The sequence below is a fragment of the Astatotilapia calliptera genome, chromosome 18 (genome assembly GCF_964374335.1).
Source record: "Astatotilapia calliptera chromosome 18, fAstCal68.1, whole genome shotgun sequence".
Taxonomy (NCBI): Eukaryota; Metazoa; Chordata; class Actinopteri; order Cichliformes; family Cichlidae; genus Astatotilapia; species Astatotilapia calliptera.
This window is the reverse complement of record NC_137439.1, coordinates 24695906-24715083: the sequence shown is the minus strand read 5'-3', so window position 1 is coordinate 24715083 and position 19178 is coordinate 24695906. Positions and strand designations below refer to the sequence as shown.

The 19178-nt window shown below is 40.5% G+C and overlaps 3 protein-coding genes across 3 annotated transcripts; 1 reads left to right on the top strand and 2 right to left on the bottom strand.

Moving 5' to 3' along the window:
• Positions 1 to 920: 920 nt before the first annotated feature.
• nsun4 (NOP2/Sun RNA methyltransferase 4) lies at positions 921 to 6481 on the bottom strand. Its single transcript, XM_026150449.2, has 8 exons — positions 6328 to 6481; positions 4900 to 5119; positions 2892 to 3039; positions 2650 to 2804; positions 2363 to 2523; positions 2121 to 2245; positions 1833 to 1965; positions 921 to 1696 (listed from the first exon to the last, which is right to left on the bottom strand). The coding sequence occupies exons 1-8, from the start codon at positions 6418 to 6420 to the stop codon at positions 1553 to 1555; spliced, it is 1179 nt and encodes a 392-aa protein (XP_026006234.1). The 5' UTR covers positions 6421 to 6481; the 3' UTR covers positions 921 to 1552.
• Positions 6482 to 6567: 86 nt separating this feature from the next.
• Positions 6568 to 9339, top strand: LOC113011074 (cytochrome b-c1 complex subunit 6, mitochondrial). Its single transcript, XM_026150450.2, has 4 exons — positions 6568 to 6752; positions 7130 to 7186; positions 8730 to 8891; positions 8967 to 9339. Exons 1-4 carry the CDS (start codon positions 6705 to 6707, stop codon positions 8997 to 8999), a joined length of 300 nt encoding a protein of 99 aa, XP_026006235.1. The 5' UTR covers positions 6568 to 6704; the 3' UTR covers positions 9000 to 9339.
• Positions 9340 to 9787: 448 nt separating this feature from the next.
• pif1 (PIF1 5'-to-3' DNA helicase homolog (S. cerevisiae)) lies at positions 9788 to 18797 on the bottom strand. Its single transcript, XM_026150965.2, has 13 exons — positions 18710 to 18797; positions 17920 to 18481; positions 17630 to 17753; positions 17339 to 17464; positions 16409 to 16562; positions 15687 to 15801; positions 14466 to 14572; positions 14113 to 14252; positions 13416 to 13522; positions 13209 to 13296; positions 12934 to 13079; positions 10310 to 10501; positions 9788 to 10031 (listed from the first exon to the last, which is right to left on the bottom strand). Exons 2-13 carry the CDS (start codon positions 18469 to 18471, stop codon positions 9984 to 9986), a joined length of 1899 nt encoding a protein of 632 aa, XP_026006750.2. The 5' UTR covers positions 18472 to 18481; positions 18710 to 18797; the 3' UTR covers positions 9788 to 9983.
• Between the last annotated feature and the right edge of the window lie 381 nt (positions 18798 to 19178).

Below are 19178 nucleotides of genomic sequence, written 5' to 3'. Positions count from 1 at the left end.
AACATAAAGGGTCATCGGCGGTGTGATGGAAAAAAAAGAAAAAGAGGCACCTCTGCGCTCACATTAGGCTGTGATAAGAGGAACCATTTCACCTCTGAGTGATGCCGATGCAAAAACGGACTCAATCCAGCTATAGTAATGAAAGCTGCGCAGATTCAGATGTGAGAAGCCAAATGGTCAAAGAAGTCATTACCTGCCTTTTCATTACGCCCTCCTCTCACACAGCCATATATCGCATTATTAGGCAAAGCCATCAAACCTGATGAATAAGCAAAGAACAAGACAAGCCCATTTTCATTGCCGAGCTAAAGAGAGCAGGTAATTCTGATGGAAATTTGTGTTTTTTTCCCCAAACCACAAACATCATCCCTGTGCAGCTGACAAAGTACAGCAAGACAAACACACATAGTGGAATTACAGAAGCATTTCCACATATAAACGCTCAGTGTCCTCTAGTGGACAAGGAAGATACAGGACACTTGTAATCTTGATCTACTGTTGACACCTAGAGGGCAAAAATTAAACAGCAACTCATAAATAGCTATATATGAGTGGAGGAGACCTTTAAAGAAAATGACACATCCTTCCTAATTGTAATCTTAATCCTCTGTCCATTGTTTTCTTGTAGCTATCGCCTGTAACTTACGAGCACCACTTAAATATTAACATTTAATCACACTCAAAATGTGATAAGAACGTAAAGTGCTGACTAACAACTTATTGAATGACTATTTGACTTCTTCTCACACGGCCATATGCATATCCTGGTTGTGTGTCACATCTCTTTAATATGTCACAGTAGAAAAGATCTGTGCAAAGAACACTCTGGTGCACAGTGTGCCCTCGGGTGATTTCTAGTGATAATGTAAATTTAACTTACATTAATTTGAATGGTTTACTGATAAAAACCTAAACATCCACATCGTCAATAAGTTCAGTTTAATTATTCGTTTAACAGCAGTTTAGTGCATCAATCATGATGACCAGCATGAATGATGAGGACACTGAAGGGACGGGTGTCAGTGCAGGCCAGACTTTAGGAAGTACTCCTCACGTCCCTTTGAAACTAAAAAGAGGTCATTCATCAGCTCGTGCAGCTAGTTTTAAAGCATAAGGACCCTACTAGAAAGCTGCAAAAAAAAAAAAAAGTGTTAGGATTTGGATGGGATATTGTGCGCTCAGAGTCACCTGTCCTCGTGTCTGGTGAATTGACTGATCCAATTCTGCACTGAGGAAAAATCTCTTTCCTGTTTGTCTCATGCTTTTCCTGCACAATCTAAAACTGATATTATTTACATGTGCTGTGTAGCCTGCAAAGGTGACCCAGTGTTAAGGCTTAGTAATCATATAGGACTGAGAAAACAGAGGAAAAAGGAGAAACGTCTCTGAGAGTCATGGTTGGCTTAGAAGGCTTCAAAAAGCTCCGGAAAACAGTTATGATGAAAGCCCGGGTCCACCAGAAGCAGTTTGCAAATCCAGCTGACTCCAAATCTGGCAGCAGAGTTGCTCAGTATTTGAAAGTCTCAGGCGAACTTGTGCAAGAGTCCACGTCCTACGTCAGCCTCTTTAGCTTGCACATGTAAATAGGTCCAAAGTTAGCTGCTAGGTGCGGGATGACCATCTCGCCCAGGTGGAGGTCCGGAGCGAAGTGAAAGGTGTTCCCGAACATGCGCATCAGGGGCCTCAGATCCACAACCTGAATGTGATCGAGATATGAGGAAATAAAAGAAAAATGGGCAGTTATTCGAGGTCTGATTTCAGTTTCTGTGCGTTTTATATCTCCCACAACTTTGACGTGTTTCTTATTGATACAAAAAAAGTCTCTCACTAACCTGTAGATGGATGCCATCTTTCTCTCGAGCTTGGTAGATAGCCTGTTCAACCACACTGAGGTTCTGGTTCTGTGAGAGCGTGCAGGTGGAGTAGAGGATCTCCCCACCAGGACAAGCAGCCTGGATTCCCGCTCTGCAGGAAACACAGAGGGTTCGATTTACATAACATCTAAATAAAAGTTCTCACTACCAGCTGTTATTTTGCTTAATTGTGCGCATATTTATATGAAACCATGCAAACTTTAACAGCCTCAAAGCCCATTTTGTTCACATTTCCTCCAAACTTACAGCAGCAGCTCCAGCTGTAGCTGCGGGAGCCTGCGTCTCTCCCCAGTCCGATTCTTACTGAATATGTTGTTGTCGTCCTCCATGAGTGAATGTCTGTCTGTGGTGCAGGGAACGTCAACAAGGACCTGAATTTAGAGGGGAAAAAAAGGAAAGGCTGAACAAAACAAAGTTTTTGAATAAAAACATAACGACAAAGAGCAAAACGTGAAAAGGATGACTGTGACAATGTGGCACTGGCTTACTCTGTCAAAAGTGTTGCTTTCAATTTCCCCCCATTTGGTGCCATCGAAAGAGGTGATGCGCAGGTTCTCATTTGTCAAAAAATGCTTAGGAACATAGCTGTGGAGGACCTTCCTCAGTCGTAGTGTTCGAGACACTGAGCTGTCATTTATGCACAAAAACCCTTTGACGTAAACACAAACAGGTGGACGGTTAACAGCAGAACAGCAAATAGAGCATAGGTGATAAAGACTTTTGGCCCGGCGATTCAAAAAACAAACTGAAAAAGGGTAAAAGTACTTTGACTTACTGATGGCCTGGGTCTGAAGCAAAGCCAGGGTCTTGCCTCCTGGAGCAGCACAGAGGTCAAGCACGCTGTGACCTTCTTGAACATCCAGTGCAAGACAGGGCAGCAGAGATGCTGCGTCCATCAGGTAGTAACCCAACAGGCCGTTCTTGTCTGGCCTGAAGAGGAGAAAAGAGAACTGAGGATCAGACTGCACGCTGCTAGAAGATGCTGTTGTTAGTAGCAGGATAGGAAATATTGCTCACCTTGCAGGCTTGAATCGTGTCACGTCGCCTCTCGGAAACACTAAACACTTGATGTTTGGGCTTAGAGATAGCTGCTCGCCATCAGCGTCAGAGCTCTTCATGGAAACATCACTAGGTTCCTCTGATTTTTCCTCCAAGCAAGAAGGAACTGCAAATTACATGCCAGTCAATAGATGATATACAGTGGGGCAAAAAAGTATTTAGTCAGCCACCGATTGTGCAAGTTCCCCCACTTAAAATGATGGCAGAGGTCAGTAATTTGCACCAGAGGTACACTTCAACTGTGAGAGACAGAATGTGAAAAAAAAAATCCATGAATTCACATGGTAGGATTTGTAAAGAATTTATTCGTAAATTAGGGTGGAAAATAAGTATTTGGTCACCTCAAACATGGAAAATCTCTGGCTCTCACAGACCTGTAACATCTTCTTTAAGAAGCTTTTCTGTCCCCCACTCGTTACCTGTATGAATGGCACCTGTTTGAACTCATCATCTGTATAAAAGACACCTGTCCACAGCCTCAAACAGTCAGACTCCAAACTCCGCCATGGCCAAGACCAAAGAGCTTTCGAAGGACACCAGGAAAAGTATTGTAGACCTGCACCAGACTGGGAAGAGTGAATCTACAATAGGCAAGCAGCTTGGTGTGAAAAAAATCAACTGTGGGAGCAATCATCAGAAAATGGAAGACATACAAGACCACTGATAATCTCCCTCGATCTGGGGCTCCACGCAAGATCTCATCCCGTGGGGTCAAAATGATCATGAGAACGGTGAGCAAAGATCCCAGAACCACACGGGGGGACCTGGTGAATGACCTGCAGAGAGCTGGGACCAAAGTAACAAAGGTCACCATCAGTAACACACTACAACGGCAGGGAATCAAATCCCGCAGTGCCAGACGTGTTCCGCTGCTGAAGCCAGTGCATGTCCAGGCCCGTCTGAAGTTTGCCAGAGAGCACATGGATGATACAGCAGAGGATTGGGAGAATGTCATGTGGTCAGATGAAACCAAAGTAGAACTTTTTGGTATAAACTCAACTCGTCGTGTTTGGAGGAAGAAGAATACTGAGTTGCATCCCAAGAACACCATACCTACTGTGAAGCATGGGGGTGGAAACATCATGCTATGGGGCTGTTTTTCTGCCAAGGGGACAGGACGACTGATCCGTGTTAAGGACAGAATGAATGGGGCCACGTATCGTGAGATTTTGAGCCAAAACCTCCTTCCATCAGTGGGAACTTTGAAGATGAAACGAGGCTGGGTCTTCCAACATGACAATGATCCAAAACACACCGCCCGGGCAACAAAGGAGTGGCTCCGTAAGAAGCATTTGAAAGTCCTGGAGTGGCCTAGCCAGTCTCCAGACCTCAACCCCATAGAAAATCTGTGGCGGGAGTTGAAAGTCCGTGTTGCTCGGCGACAGCCCCAAAACATCACTGCTCTCGAGAAGATCTGCATGGAGGAATGAGCCAAAATACCAGCTACTGTGTGTGCAAACCTGGTAAAGACCTATAGTAAACGTTTGACCTCTGTTACTGCCAACAAAGAGTATGTTACAAAGTATTGAGTTGTATTTTTGTTATTGACCAAATACTTATTTTCCACCCTGATTTACGAATAAATTCTTTACAAATCCTACCATGTGGATTCATGGATTTTTTTTTCACATTCTGTCTCTCACAGTTGAAGTGTACCTCTGGTGCAAATTACTGACCTCTGTCATCATTTTAAGTGGGGGAACTTGCACAATCGGTGGCTGACTAAATACTTTTTTGCCCCACTGTGAGTTTTTAATAGTGTTAATTACTAAGATATTGACTTTTCCCAGTGAAATGTTTTAGTAAATAGTCTATTGAATGAATTTAAATCAAATCATTCACACTCCAGCGCTAGCTTCATAAAATTTTCTGAACTCTTCAGAGCATCAGAGATTGCCACAGCACAGCATTTCCTGCATCAGTAATAAGCAATAACCATAACTGTGACTGAGGCTAGCGCACTTACCGTCTTTCTCCCTTTCACTGATGAAATCTACGCATCCCTGAGCTTTGAGCTCTGTCAGAGCAGCGTTATGGGAGAAATTATTGAGCAGGGCTCCATATTTTCTCTCTGACAGCATGGCGAGTCGCACTGAGGGCCACAGCTGCCCCAGCTGAGTGCTATAGGTGGCGTCAAAGTGATGCACGGCCAATCTGGTGGGTGGGAGCTTGGGACGTGTAGCAGCCTGTCAGAGAGCAAAGGAAGAGGACATTTAATATAAATGTTAATTCATTTTTATCAATGCTCTCTTTGTGCCAATTTCAATATAAAATTTAAATGCCCAGGAGAGTGGAAAGCTGGCTTTAATACGTGTAAAATTAGAGTAGACCTATAATGTACATCTGTGTACAAATATATGTACCTGACCATTTTCAGAGGCAAGTTTTCTTTTTGTAAAGCCACACAACACTGACCTATGAATCATTTCAGAACAAATGATGATGAACCAGGGTTGTGTCTTAACAAACAACTTAACAACTTAACAAAGAACCAGTTTTAAATTGTATCTTTAGGCACTTTGTTACTACCAGGCTGTCACAAAACACATCATCTCTTCCAATTTCTTTAATTGAATGTAAAATGAATGAAAAAAATGCCAAAGATAAAACAGTTTGATAGACAAAAAACATCATTTTTGGACTGATTTGACCAAAGAAACCAGACGAATCGAGAAAAAAAGGGGCTAAAACCCCCAAACTATCTACAATATGAACAGCATCTGAAAGTCATGTTGGGTGTTGGGGATCTCGTCAAAATGGATGAAACTATAAACACAGAAATGTATGGTCAAATTTCAATCCACTTTGCAACACATCTAGGAAGTGTCTGACTGGCAACAGGATAATACAAGTAAATCTGGATACAAAAACACAAAGTGAAACACTATCAGTCATGGATTGGACCTCCCCAGAGCCCGGATTTCGACGTTCCTGAAACGGTGTGGGGTCATCTTGACAGATAACAAAACAAAAGGCAGCCAACATCCAAAGATGAGCTCTGAATGTCCTTCAAGAAGCCCGAATAACTATTTCTGAAGATTACTTAAAGAAATGACAATAAGCTTGAATAAAGATTAGGATCTCAATCTCACTAATAAGAGAGTTCCTGCTGTGCTGAAGAATAAATGTGGTCAAGGCAAATATTAACTTTCAAGGTATTTAGACCTGTACAACCTCTGTCTTTACCTTATATCAGAATCAGAGTGAGAATACTTCATTAATCCCTAAGGAAATGATGTGGGTTACAGTTGCTCCAAGACAGTAACAGACGAAACGATTTAACTAATACAATATGTTACAGAGTTGACCATTTTTTCTCTTTTTCACTGTGTTTAGCAGCCACACGAGATCTAAATGCAAATACTGTCTGGCATTATTAATGTTGAGCACGTACCCATTTCTCTTTCACTCGGTGTCGTCTGGGTGTCAAACATCTTAAATCTTTAACTTTTCTTAACAGCAGGCTGGTGTCCCAGAGCAGCGCCATCTTGCCGTGCCCCTGCTTTTTTTTCGTCCGACTTTGCGCTGACAGTTAAACAATGGTTCCGCACGCATTGAATATTTGAATGGGGTAGGGCCTTATACAAAATGGAGATCTGTTATTGGTTCACATGGACATCAATAATTTCAGTCAACCAATAGGAAACGTTATCCGGTTATCCTTCTAGTAGTTTCCGGCGTGTGACCGACCTCGCGTCCTCGAACAGAAGTAGTGAAACCGAGGAGTTTCAGCTTTCTGAGTTTTATTTTGTAAAATTGTCAGACATAACCATGGTTTTCGAGAAAAAAATGCTCACACACGGGGACCCCGACGATGAGGTACCGAAAAATATCGTATTGTGTCTTTATAGACTGGTCTGTGTGTGTGTTTGACGAAGTTACCCAAATCTGCTGCTCAGTTTAGCGGTGTAACCTGCGAGTTTACTGTCAGCTCCTTTTAAGACCCTTTAATATAATTATCGCCATTAAACGAGGCTGGCAGCTGACGGTGTTACCCTGAGAGACTGCTTATTTTAACTGTGACTGATTCAGTGCGTTTCATACGGCACAGTTTTATTAGGTGATTACAATATCTGGACATTCTTTAACGTAATTAATAAAAATGTACACAAAACTTAAAAAAAGCCCTATAAATCTGTAAGCTGTGCTGGGTTGTAACTGGATTTTAAAACATTGATATAAATGTCTCTGAATAGGAGGAAGATGCCCCTGCTGAGGAGGAGGAGGAGGAAGAAGAGGAGGAAGAGTTGGTGGTAATTGTTTATTTATTAATACTTATTATAACAACATGTATTCTGGTCACAAACAGCTTTTTATGTAGGACGAAAGGTTGAAAAAACCCTCAAAGTCTGACTGATTTATCGGCGGGCCAGTATTATCAGCCGATATTACCTATGTGTCTGTGTATTGGTATCAGCATTTCTATATAACGAATTATATATTTAAAAAAGACAAACAAAAGAAACACCCTTCTTCTATGGTATAAGTGTTGATGAATATTTTGTCCGCCAGAGGGCACTCTGCAGCTTCCCTGCTTGCAAAACTTGTTTGATGCACAACAAACCCAATAACCAGCTGATCTGAACAGTGTAAATAAGTTGATTAAAGAAAACAAAATGCCAGTAATGGATATTGGAGAAATCAGTTTGTTTTCTGTGTTTGAAAGGAAAAGAAATGTATCAAAATACCAGATTTTTACATCACTAGATATAGTATAGGTCTTAAAATATTTACTGGAAGAGCTAGGAATGAGCATAGTGGTGCACAACAAGGTAAGTTTAGTGGCTTAGTGACGGATCTCAAGCTTAACATCAGAGTTTTATATTTTAGGAAATCAGCTCTCTGTGTACCTGGTAACTTACGCTGAAAACATATAACCTAGTCTGGAGGTGATCTTCAGAGTTGTGAGTTAAAATCAGTTGGAAGTATTTTCACTGACTCATGTGCGTGTATTCATTTGGTGATGAAAAACATGTATAAATGTTTTATATTTTGTTTTAATCTGCTATTAAGTCTCTTTTGTACTGCTAGTATTGCACCTACTAGAAAACAGAACGGACAGCAGAATACCTGTTCAATCATTCAAATTAATTTCACTTTGATCTGCTAAAATAATAATGCAGTTTCCACATTAGGCTGTGGGACAGTAACCTTCAATGTTTAAATGGATCCAGTTTAAAATTTCTGAGCGCAGCCATGATGTTAGAGATAAACGGCAGCACTGAGAGCACCCAAGTGTTAAAATAATTAGCTTAAAAGGTTTGTTTTATTGCTCGGTAGAGTAAATCACTTGATTAACATTTTTCTACAGAAAAAATAAACAGCACTCCAAAGGGCACTCGTAGGGATCATTTTGAGTAATATGATGCTTCCACAGCATGTCTTTTGTCCTGTCTTCCTTCTCTCACCCCAACCGGTCGCAGCAGATGGCCGCCCCTCCCTGACCCTGGTTCTGCCTGAGGTTTCTTCCTGTTAAAAGGGAGTTTTTCCTTCCCACTGTTGCTAAAGTGCTTGCTCATAGGGGGTCATATGATTGTTGGGTTTTTCTCTGTATGTATTTATTGTAGGTCTACCTTACAATATGAAGCGCCTTGAAGCAACTGTTGTTGTGATTTGGCGCTATATAAATAAAATTGAATTGAATAAAACGCCCCATTTTGAGCACACAGAAAGCCTGGCTTATTAAACCTCTAACTTCATTATAAAATCACCTTCATGGTTTGAGAGTTGTTGTTTTCCTACCAGAGTTTTTGCCATCATTTTCCTGATGATTAGCATGGCTTCCTTTCTTTTTAGGATCCTCTAGAAGCGATAAGAGCCAAGTGTGAGGAGACTGAACACTGTGTGCACTACAAGGAGCGTCTGGAGCTCTGTGAAACCCGGGTCAGTTCAAGGTCCAACACTGATGAGGAGTGTACAGAAGAACTCTTTGACTTCCTGCATGCGCGGGACCATTGTGTAAGTGTGCGCTAGACAAAGGAAAGATTATTCTCCTAGTGAAGATGCTCATTGTGCCACTTTCTGTCTCTACAGGTCGCACACAAGCTGTTCCACAATGTGAAATGACAACCCGTCCAGTAGACCCGATATAATTTCTGATAATGTAAAATAATCTACAAATGAAGCCTGTTGTTGTTCTCCTGAATTCCCTTTGACTACGTTCCTGACACCTGTTTGTATGCAGTGCATACTAATATAGCTGATAGCAGTATCGACATCAAGAGTCACTAATAACATATTGGAGCATACACTTTAAAAATTTGTGTCAAGAAGGGATTGGCTGTAATGAAAATGTGATGAGGTGGAATGTTGGAGCAAATATGCTGCTACAGTAATGGAAACCGGCTCAGGTTTGGTCATGACTTCACTCTGCTGACCAGAAAATAAAGGTTGTCTTTGGATTCCACTTAGTCTGAGCTGCTTCTTTTCAGAGCATCCGCGTTCTCGGGAGGACTCCATGACTGATGGTTTAATTAGTTTTATCCAGCCACTAACGCTAAATGGTCTCACTGATGTTTACGATGACACAAAATTGGTCTCTGGCATTTCTATTTAATGGCGCATGCACTGGAACACTTGTCCCACGTTTGCAATTTTTGAAAAGCAGTTGAGGTAAAGTTAATTAGATCAGAGCATTTTTTCTCTCCCCACAGCTTTAACACAGACACGGTTAATTCCCTTACATCATCCCAAACGGGTGGGAGAATATTAGGAGTGGATGCTGCCACTCGGTGACTAAAGGCAGCTATAGATTTTATTTTCTCCCCGAGACCTCTAAAGCCAAGGAGCGTCATTGTTTGAGTGTTTTTCCTCCCTTAAATATTAAGGACTGATAAAAAACTTCACACAAATAATTTGGCTAAAATTTTATTTGAATACATGTAAAAAAATAATTTAAAAAAATAACCTCTGAAAAAAAAAAAGTATAGTGATGAGCAGATGGTGGCAGTGTGACTCCAAGTAGAGATTGAAGTCTCAAGAAAATAAGGTTAAATGGTTCAATAGCTCATGCACATAGTGCATATCATTAGAGTGGATTTAGAGCCAGGCTCACCATGCATTTTCTTTATTGTTGCTAACAAAATCATCCATGGAGGCCTGCAGAGAAAAATGAGGACAAAGAAGATCATAAGTACAGCTGGTGAATGAAGTTTTTCATCCACAGCACTCCAGTGTAGTTTGATCCATCTCACCAACTCTAGGGAAAAAGGAGCTTTCCAAAATATTACCTGAGAGATTTGGTCTCATTTTGTTCTGCTTAACATAAACTTAACATTGAACTATATAAAAATGAAAATGAGAAACTGAAAAAAAAAAATGAAAATGTGAGATACGAATAAACATTTTCTACAGGCTGAGGTAATATTTGCCCTCACCTGCATGAGCAACCTTTCCTTCCTCAGTTTTCTGTAGAAGAGGAGGACTTCTGGGTCTGCCCGGACCACGCGGGGGTCAAAGTCCATGACCCTTAGACCCTCGAGGCTCCGAGCCCGAGACAGGGCCACGTAAGCCTGGCCACTCTCAAACACACGAGCCAAAGATATTTCCACACAGTCCAGCGTCATTCCCTTCAAAACAAAAGCATAAAACCATAACATGATAACCATCATTGTTACATAAAAACAACATGTACTGATGGAAGTCCAGTGTTTGAAAAACCCAAAAAGCTGACTACTCGATTCTAGGATTCAACTACAAACCCCAATTAGAAAATTGTTATGTTGCTGCTTAAATTGCAAATAAAAACACAATGTACCATTTAAAGAAAACATTCGCTCATTTTGAATCTAATGGCAGCAACAGCTCTTAAAACAAAAAAGTTGGGACAGGGTGTAGCGTCCACTCTTCTTTTAGCAACAGTCCATAAACATCTAAACACTGAGAAAACCAGCTGCTGGACTTTGGAGAAAATTATTATTATTATTCTTTTAAAACCCAATAATGTTTCTGACCTGATGTTCATCCAGCTGTTTCTTTTTAATACCACTTTTCCAGCCTTTGTCGCCCCCATTTTTTGAGACATTTGCCGCCCCCATCAAATTCATCACGAGCTAATATTTTTCAGGACATGGTAAAATGTCTCAGTTTAAACATCTGATGTGTATTTTTGTTTTGTTGTGAATAAAATCATTGCATTTTTAAATTTTACAAGATCCCAGCTTTTTGTTAGCTGGAGGGAAACAAACAAAGGGTAATTGTTTAGTCTACAGTATAAGATTTGTGACAGGCCAGGAGCATCAACTTTCAGATTCACCTGACCAGCGTATACACCTCCAACCTGAAATTATAATTTATTCAGGTCACACTATGAGGACATTGGTATGGAATCTAATTTTTACATCCTTGTGCCCTGACATGTCTGCTGTAGATCACCCCTTTGCACTCATTGGTCATTACCAATTAACCCAATTATCCAGAGATGACCCTTTTACCTTTAGCTAGATTCTCAGATGGAGGTTAGGATATTGAGTGTGTTGGTGCAGCAGAGCGGAAGATTGCCAATTGTTGAGTTACAGCTTGTGGTTAGATTGGGCCTCTATAGCAATTTTCCTTCAAATTGAATTGTTGCACTTAGTTTTCCCTGCCTGTTATACGTTCATTATACGATTTAAAATGGCCAGTGGGACTTTCTATGTGATATTGTTGTTTTTGTGCTTTCTAGGTGGCATTAGAACAGTGAGGAAGGGAGAAAACAAGAGAGAGGAAGAGGACAGACCCTGGTCTGGCCAACTCTTTAACAGAGAGCCAGTCAAGTAAATTTGTGTTAAAATCTCAGAAAATGAAGAGATAATTAAAAATAAATAAATTTAAAAAAAAAAAATCAAAAAAATCTTACATTTATAAAGATATTATTCTGGTATATTTTAAGATGTGAAAAGAAAACTAAATTAGTGGTGTGTCCAACAAGCCAAAACAACTTGTTACTTTTACAATATGTTTGCTAATGTCAGCTATAGACAATAAAAAGCCTTTGAAATCAAGCTGAACATTCAGAACATGTTAAACAGAGGAACTCTGTACTTCGCTCATAGTGACAAACAGGAATCTGCGATTAACTGATTTTTAAATTGATCACAATGTGAATTATTTTATTTTATTTTATTTTTTTAAATAAAGTCAGCAATTGTAGAGATTAGGTTATGTAGTTGTTACTGCATAGCCACCACTGTTCCATTTTTGTAACCGGTCCAAACTAATAAAGATAAAAGCAATAAATATATTGGATGGCAAATATTTCCATGTAGTGGAACATAGAGTAAATTAAATATTCATTATATTCCATATATTCCTTTTTCTAATTTTTTATCCCACATTTTTAATTTATTACACTGAACACTGACAAAGTGCAGCTTTTCAAAGTTGGTGACAGAGAGAAAAAGATGTTTAGCAGGTATAATGTTCACCATCTGCAAACCATGTGACTAGATCAAGTTTAAAACAATATTTTTATAGTTACAAAAGGAGAGAAATATGTTTCCAGTAACAAGTGCAAACATGTCCAAAGAGTTTAAGGCAACTAACAGGCTCTGCTTGTACAACATTTCAATACAATCCATTTTATAGCTGTTGCAAGGCGGTGGACCATTGAACATAATTTGGCATGCAAGACAATCCAAATATAAACATACTCAAGCTTTCTTTTTAAAAAGAAAAATACAAAAATGAGCACCATCTGCACCTCTGAAATTGCCTTCTGTCTTCCTCTCACTCTCATGTTAACCAGGAGGCAAAGTGAATAATATGATGCTGGAATTAGACCTAATCATGCCATTTTTTTGTTGTTTGTTTTGTTGCTGTGAGGCAACAGTGCACCACCGTGCTTCACAGTTTTGAACTAATTTTTCATTTTTTAATTTTAACTTTTTAAATAATCATGTAAACAGTTTATCAAAGACAAACGCACATAAAACACTGGTGTCCCATGACAACACCAAACAACGTGCTCTACAAAGAAAATATAAGGTCATCATCGGGAAGTGAGCACCGAATGTTTACTGACCTGGCTCTTGTGGATGGAGATGGCCCAGGCCAATTTGAGTGGCAGCTGCTGTCGGCTCAGGTGGATCCCACCACCGGACTTAAACACCCAGCGCTCTGGCTTCAGCACCTCTGTGACGCCGCACAGGAAACGCACACGTGGGAGTCCTGTGGAAACAAACAGCATTGGACAAGATGCCAAGGATGTAGACAAGTGTGTTTCCTAAAAAAGTCAAACTAATATGCAATCCTGTCTTGCCATTGCTTCCGTAGGATTTTTAACAGCTAGGTACGGACCATGTTTTCCAGACTCAAAATCAACCACGACACCTCGTGCTCCATTCACCAGACCTCGAGCAACATCCAAGTTCTTTGTTAGCATGACCTTAAAAATACAAGCAAGCAGCAGTAAAGCAGGTGTTAAAAAGGGTTTGTGTAAAATAAAATGGTTTCTCTGGGAACACACACACACACACACACACACACACGTACGTGCACACACACCTGAGCTCCCACTTTGAGTTGGATCAGCCTGCCGACAGGACTGTGAGCATCTATAGTGTTGACCAGCACTGGGTCGCTGTCTAGTGCCTCAAACAGACGCGCTGACCCTAAGGAGCAGTGAGAGATTAATTCAACTGAAAACTAGTGGTACTTCTTAAAGGAATGTGTAAACAGACAGTAAATGCGATGGGGGAAATGAAAGGGAAGACCTTAAACATACATATAAAAATCTGTTGCTACTGTCGGCCAAATACACTCCAAAGTTTCCTGAATAGTTGTGTCCATGAAAATACTGGTACACCACTACAGGAAATGACAAAATCAGCACCTTGTTGAGACTGAAAGCACCTGTTTGGGGTTCATCTTGGGTGAAACTGGGCATTTGGGGAGGCAGAAACATGTAAACACAACTTGAATGTATAGAAACAGCAGGAAAAAGAGTCAGAGTTGAGCTTTTCACAAAGTTATGGTTTTTTGTTCAGACGATCAGAAATGTCTATGCCAGTTAATGAAACAGTTTGGAAAATAAATAAATAAAACATTTCTCAAATTGCCAGGCAGGACAGACCACACTCTTGAGAGGAAATGGATTATAACAAGGTTGCCATATGTGTTGTCCATTTTCAATTGGATCCAAACCAAACAAAGTAACACGTGTTTCTTTTTTTGTGGGCGGGGCAATCAGAAGAATTCAGACCTGGTAATTGCTGGAGTTTGTTCTCGTTGGTGAGATCCACGTCATCTTTGTGTGTGCACAGCCTGGTCGCTAGGATACCGTCCCTTTCAATCTGATGGTTGGCACTTTTGATCAGCTTGGCTGTGACTTCCTCCGTCACCCTGAATTGTGTTAATTGACAATAACAAACAAACAAACAAACCACAACCTTCCTTTAAAACTTTTCCTGCCCAATCAGACCAATTCAAAAACCTTAACAGCCTCGAGGACATTTATAACATACGTACATAAGTGGAAACAACATGGTGTAATACAATTTCAGGTGAGATTGCATTAGTTGAACAAAACAAAATGTGATAATGAAACAGGGTTACCTCCCCACCCTCACTGCCTGCAGGAGGGAGATGAAGCTCTGGTCTGTTTGCCTCCGCACTTCCGTTAACTCCATATTGATCTGGATCACCTTACGCCAACTCCTGGCCTGAAGGGTCAGAAAGTGGAAAAGTTCATCTTCCCCAAAAATGCATTAATGCTCTCGAGGAAATACGCAGAACAGAATAGACGTGTTGAAAAATGCAACGACTCAGTGCAGTCTCTCAGCACCAGAAAAGTAAATGCTTAACAATGCATAGAAATCACAGCCTTAACATCTAGTTTACACAAATAAATGCATTAAATATGATATTGTCATCTTTTAAAAATTGCTCTTCTAAGTAAGCCAGTTTCTTTCCAAACTTCTTTTACTTTAAATAATAGGCCTGGAACTAAGGGCCTAATCACTCTGTAATTAAATGGATTTTCACTATTTTATTTGAAATTACAATGCAAGTTTATTTACATACAAATACTAGAATAAGCGCGTAAGGGGGTTAGACTTTTACAGCAACCTGTACTCTAAGAAAATTTAAGTTATGGCAATTTTATGATAATTTTGCAGAAAAAACCAACAATATTTCCTTATAGTGCATCACAAATACGCTGTACTTTTCAGGACACGGGCGTAGCATGGAGTGGATCAGTCTCACCTTTTTACATCACATATGTGGACGTGCATAATGGATGTTCTATTATTGAAATGTCCTTTTATTTTAGCAAATTAAATGCAATATGGGCCATTTTCCATTAGCAACTTACAAGAAAAAAAAGTAAATACCATCAAAATTTGCAAGCGTATGTTTCCTTTCACAGTCACTGTTCAAACATAACTTTCAAATCGAGTGTACAGGAAAAGACCGTCTCTTATCCTGTAAAATACCTGGAAGTTGGGCACCATTTAAAATTACTTAAAATGAATAACAGAATAATATGGGTTTCCTTTTCTATAAAACACCCAAAGTTATGCAACACTTCAAAAGTACTTGCACATTACGTCCAATTATTTAAGCACACTTAAATTTACTTGCATGATAATTAATAATGCTTTTTCCTGACTTGTTACCGCCGTATTCTAATGTACCTACGTCTTTGTTTTATTTGTAGGTAAATATTTTTACATTGTCATTTAAAATTTAAAAAAGTGGGAAGTTAGACCCTTAGTTACAAGCTGTATTATAAAGCGTTACCTCAACTTCTAAGAGGCTCCACTATGATCTGACCTGAAAACAGAAGCTGGCTTTTTCTTTTCCCTTAGAAACTGGAGGCAGCTGAAGAAAGTCACCACAAACGATCAGCTGGATCCCTCCAAATGGCTCGGTAGACCTCCTCACCGACCTGCAAGATTTCAAAGAGTTTTAGCCAAGCATTTGTCTGTCAGACAAATTTGACTCTAGAATACTTCGACTCAGAGAGGAGTTTGTGGTAGAATCAGTGACACCAGAGTGTCCACGTCCTGTGGCTCCAAACCAAGCTCAAATCAGCACACCACCAGTTTTTATGATGTGTTTGTGCTGACGTGCTGTGTTTGTGTGGTGCTGTGTGTTATGAGCAAACATCTCCACTTTAGTCTCATCTGTCCAAAGAACATTGTTTCACAAGCCTTGTGGTTTGTTTAGGTAGAACTGCTTTAAAATTTCTCTTTTCAGAGATTTTCTTAGTGTATTTAATTCTTGGTCCACATGTGTGCGTTGTTTTAAGGCAATTTTTACAATACTGCAGATCTAATTTAAACTGACTTGTTACTGCCATCAAAATAAAGAAGTAAAATAATATTTAACAAAATAAAAGATCTTCTTGACTTCAGCTCTAACAAAACCAAACTTTAAGCAAACACTTGCTATGGACTATGCTAGTATGTACATTTACATTTTGGAATAAATTAACATTACAAAGTCCTTTTCGATCTCAGTCCAGCAGCCCATCTTTGAATCACCATCCTCACCTAGCTACTGCCTCGAGCTTGTCAAAGAACTGAGCCTCCACCATGGAAATCTCATCAACGATAAGGTGTCGACAGCTAGTCCAGTGCTGGAGCACCCCGGGCCTCTGAGCCAGCTCGATGCACTGCTCCACTGGGGCAGAGCCTGAGCCAATACCTGGAAAGAGCAACGATTCAGAGAATGGTAAGAAGATAGCCAGGAAGAACAAAAATGATTAACACCCTTGCAAATACTCAGCTCACATCCTACTGTATATTAAGATTTAATTAAAAAGGTCTGTTAAAAAGTGAAAAGATATCCGAGGAGCCCGCCTCAAAGATTTAAAGATTCATAAAGTGAAATGGGGCATCAAGCAGACATTGAAATGAGTCCAAGGATGTGGTTTTAATTAACTGAGTAAAGAAACAAAGAAGGGACCAATTATAAGGACAGCTAAAACGATTATCCATATTTATCAGCTATATCCACTAAAACCTGTAATTTTAAGCAGTCTGTACTTATAAAGTTTTTCTACATTTTCTATCCAATTTGAGCATTCAAAGTGTGTTCTTGCCACACGCACATTAATCTGAGTGCTTTTTTGTTTGCTTAAGGCTAAGCACTTAACCTCACACTCCAATGGAAGCAAATCAAGGTTCAGCATCTTGATGTATTCACAATTTAATACATGCAGGCTGGGGAGCCAAGGATCTTCAGACCTTCTGATTAGAAAAGGAGCTGCTCTAACAGTTGACTCCAAGAAAAGGATCAGCAGAATAATTATGTTTGTGCTTATAACCAATTTTCCCATTTCAGTTTTAGAACAAGCTTTAAAAAAATGATACCTGTAAATTGACCAATTATTTGTGTCATCTTGTTGATGCTGTGGGAAATAAATTGAGCTCCAGATAGTCACAGTGATTATATTAACACACTTCAGATAATTGACTGACCAGCAAAGTTGTGTAACGTTGTTCCTCCGATGTGACACGCAGCCACTCCCGTGCTGGCTGTGGCAAAAGTGCTCTTTGGTGGAAGAGATCCCATGATTCTCTTGAGCAAGAAGGACTTCCCTGTACCTGAAAACACAACAGAGCAATATTTACACCAAGCTGTGTTGATGAAAATGTCACAAGAGGGATTTTATAAGCAAGATGCAGCCTGTAATTTAGCAGAACAGTCAGACAAAACAAGTAGTTTCTCAGTGTCATCACTGTGAAGCTTTATCTTTGTGCACTTTTTACCTGCACTTCCGGTGAAAAAGACATTCTTGCCACTCAGCACTGCACTGAGAACAGCAGCCTGCTCTTTGTTAAGCTTGCGTGATGGTAAGGAGAGGATTGGCTTCTTACTCGGGTTGGCCTTTACCTGGAACAATGACAATATCTGCTGTCATCTTTGTTTAAGTGTAACCCACAGTGTGAACAGAGAGAATGTGTTCAGGACACCAGTGCCTCCTGTGGGAAACAGTCTTGCAGTTTGCTGTGACGCAACCTGAATGTAAATGGGAGAGAGTGCTGTGTGTACAACTCACTGGGCTGAAGTTACAGTCACTCCTGGAGCGTTTGACCTGCTGTCCTGTACCTGCAGCGGTCATCCTATTACTGCGGTCCGTCAGTCCGTTAGGAGCCACTTTGCTTCTCAGCTCCTTGACTTTCTGGATGTCTTTTTGCTGCAGGGGGCTGATGGCCTCGAAGCTGCGGGGCAGGCCGGCCTTGAGCTTCTCTCGGTTGCTCAGAGGCTTGCTGCCCTGCCAGGCCTGGTGTTTGATGCTCAGGGTTTTGAGAAAGAGGCTAAGCTGGTCAGTTGGACAGTTTGACATGAGGACCTGGATGTTTTCAGGGACCAGTTTCACGGTGCACTTCCCATCTCTGGCAAACTTGGTGAAAAGTTTGAACTCTTTCAGATGGTAGCTTTGGGGCACTTTGCCGTCGTGGACTCGCAGGATGATCTCCTGGTACTCATTCCGGCCCAGAATTACTGAGGCTTTGCGGATGACCTTCCTCCGGGTGGCCTGTCCCGAGCTGTTGAGCTGCTCCACCGTCACAGTGCACTGAAGCTGTGCGCCGTCCTCTCCCGATAACATCACAGCGACTCTGAGCACAAAAACATACTTAACATGAATTAACAGTAAAACTAATAACACTGTAGCTGCCAGAGTGCATGAATCTTACAAAGAGGAAACGCTACTATGGTTTAAGAAAGTCTGAATTCAAAAGCAGCCGTGCTTGTACTACTCAACCTAAACAAACAACAAAGCTAAATATGCGATCCGGGTTTAAAATCAACCTCTTAACACTGTTTTAAAATACATTTGTGCTAACCTTTGTGTGTCAGCTGCTCCTGCACTTCTGAACGCCGATTTTCAAATTGTCGGTGCGTGAGATCAGCCAATAGCAAAGCGATGCTCCCGGCCAATCAGAGAGAGGAGATTTAACATTACAACCAATGGGAGATGACAAATGACGCCCCCTTGCTTCCTGCGACCAATCAGTGAGCCCGTTGTCGTGACGTTGACTTTTGAGTGAAATACACATGGCTATCCGGAAATTACAATGAAGGCAGACAAATCAGTCCGGTGAGATCTCAACAAAGCAGCTATTCTCACTTCAAATTTAACAGAAAACACATTTAACAGATTGTTTTTGAGTCCTTCGGAAGCATTTGTAGTCTACCTTAAGTGCGCATGCGTCAACCAGTTGTTCCTCCTTTTTTTCTTCAACTTTTTTCTTACTTATTTCTTTGTCTTTTACTTTGACAAAGTAAGTCATGGGGTGTTTGTCACATAATGCC

Excerpts from the sequence above, each read along its gene's own strand:
- nsun4 (XM_026150449.2), bottom strand. The coding sequence starts at position 6,420 with ATGGCGCTGCTCTGGGACACCAGCCTGCTGTTAAGAAAAGTTAAAGAT. Across the intron at positions 5,120-6,327 it reads ACCGAGTGAAAGAGAAATGG|GCTGCTACACGTCCCAAGCT; the intron begins GTACGTGCTCAA and ends GCTCTCTGACAG. Across the intron at positions 1,697-1,832 it reads AAGATGGCATCCATCTACAG|GTTGTGGATCTGAGGCCCCT; the intron begins GTTAGTGAGAGA and ends GATCACATTCAG.
- LOC113011074 (XM_026150450.2), top strand. The coding sequence starts at position 6,705 with ATGGTTTTCGAGAAAAAAATGCTCACACACGGGGACCCCGACGATGAG. Across the intron at positions 7,187-8,729 it reads AAGAGGAGGAAGAGTTGGTG|GATCCTCTAGAAGCGATAAG; the intron begins GTAATTGTTTAT and ends CTTTCTTTTTAG. Across the intron at positions 8,892-8,966 it reads TGCATGCGCGGGACCATTGT|GTCGCACACAAGCTGTTCCA; the intron begins GTAAGTGTGCGC and ends CTGTCTCTACAG.
- pif1 (XM_026150965.2), bottom strand. The coding sequence starts at position 18,471 with ATGTTATCGGGAGAGGACGGCGCACAGCTTCAGTGCACTGTGACGGTG. Across the intron at positions 14,573-15,686 it reads AAGCCAGCTTCTGTTTTCAG|GCCAGGAGTTGGCGTAAGGT; the intron begins GTCAGATCATAG and ends CTGACCCTTCAG. Across the intron at positions 13,080-13,208 it reads TTTTGAGTCTGGAAAACATG|GACTCCCACGTGTGCGTTTC; the intron begins GTCCGTACCTAG and ends TTGTTTCCACAG.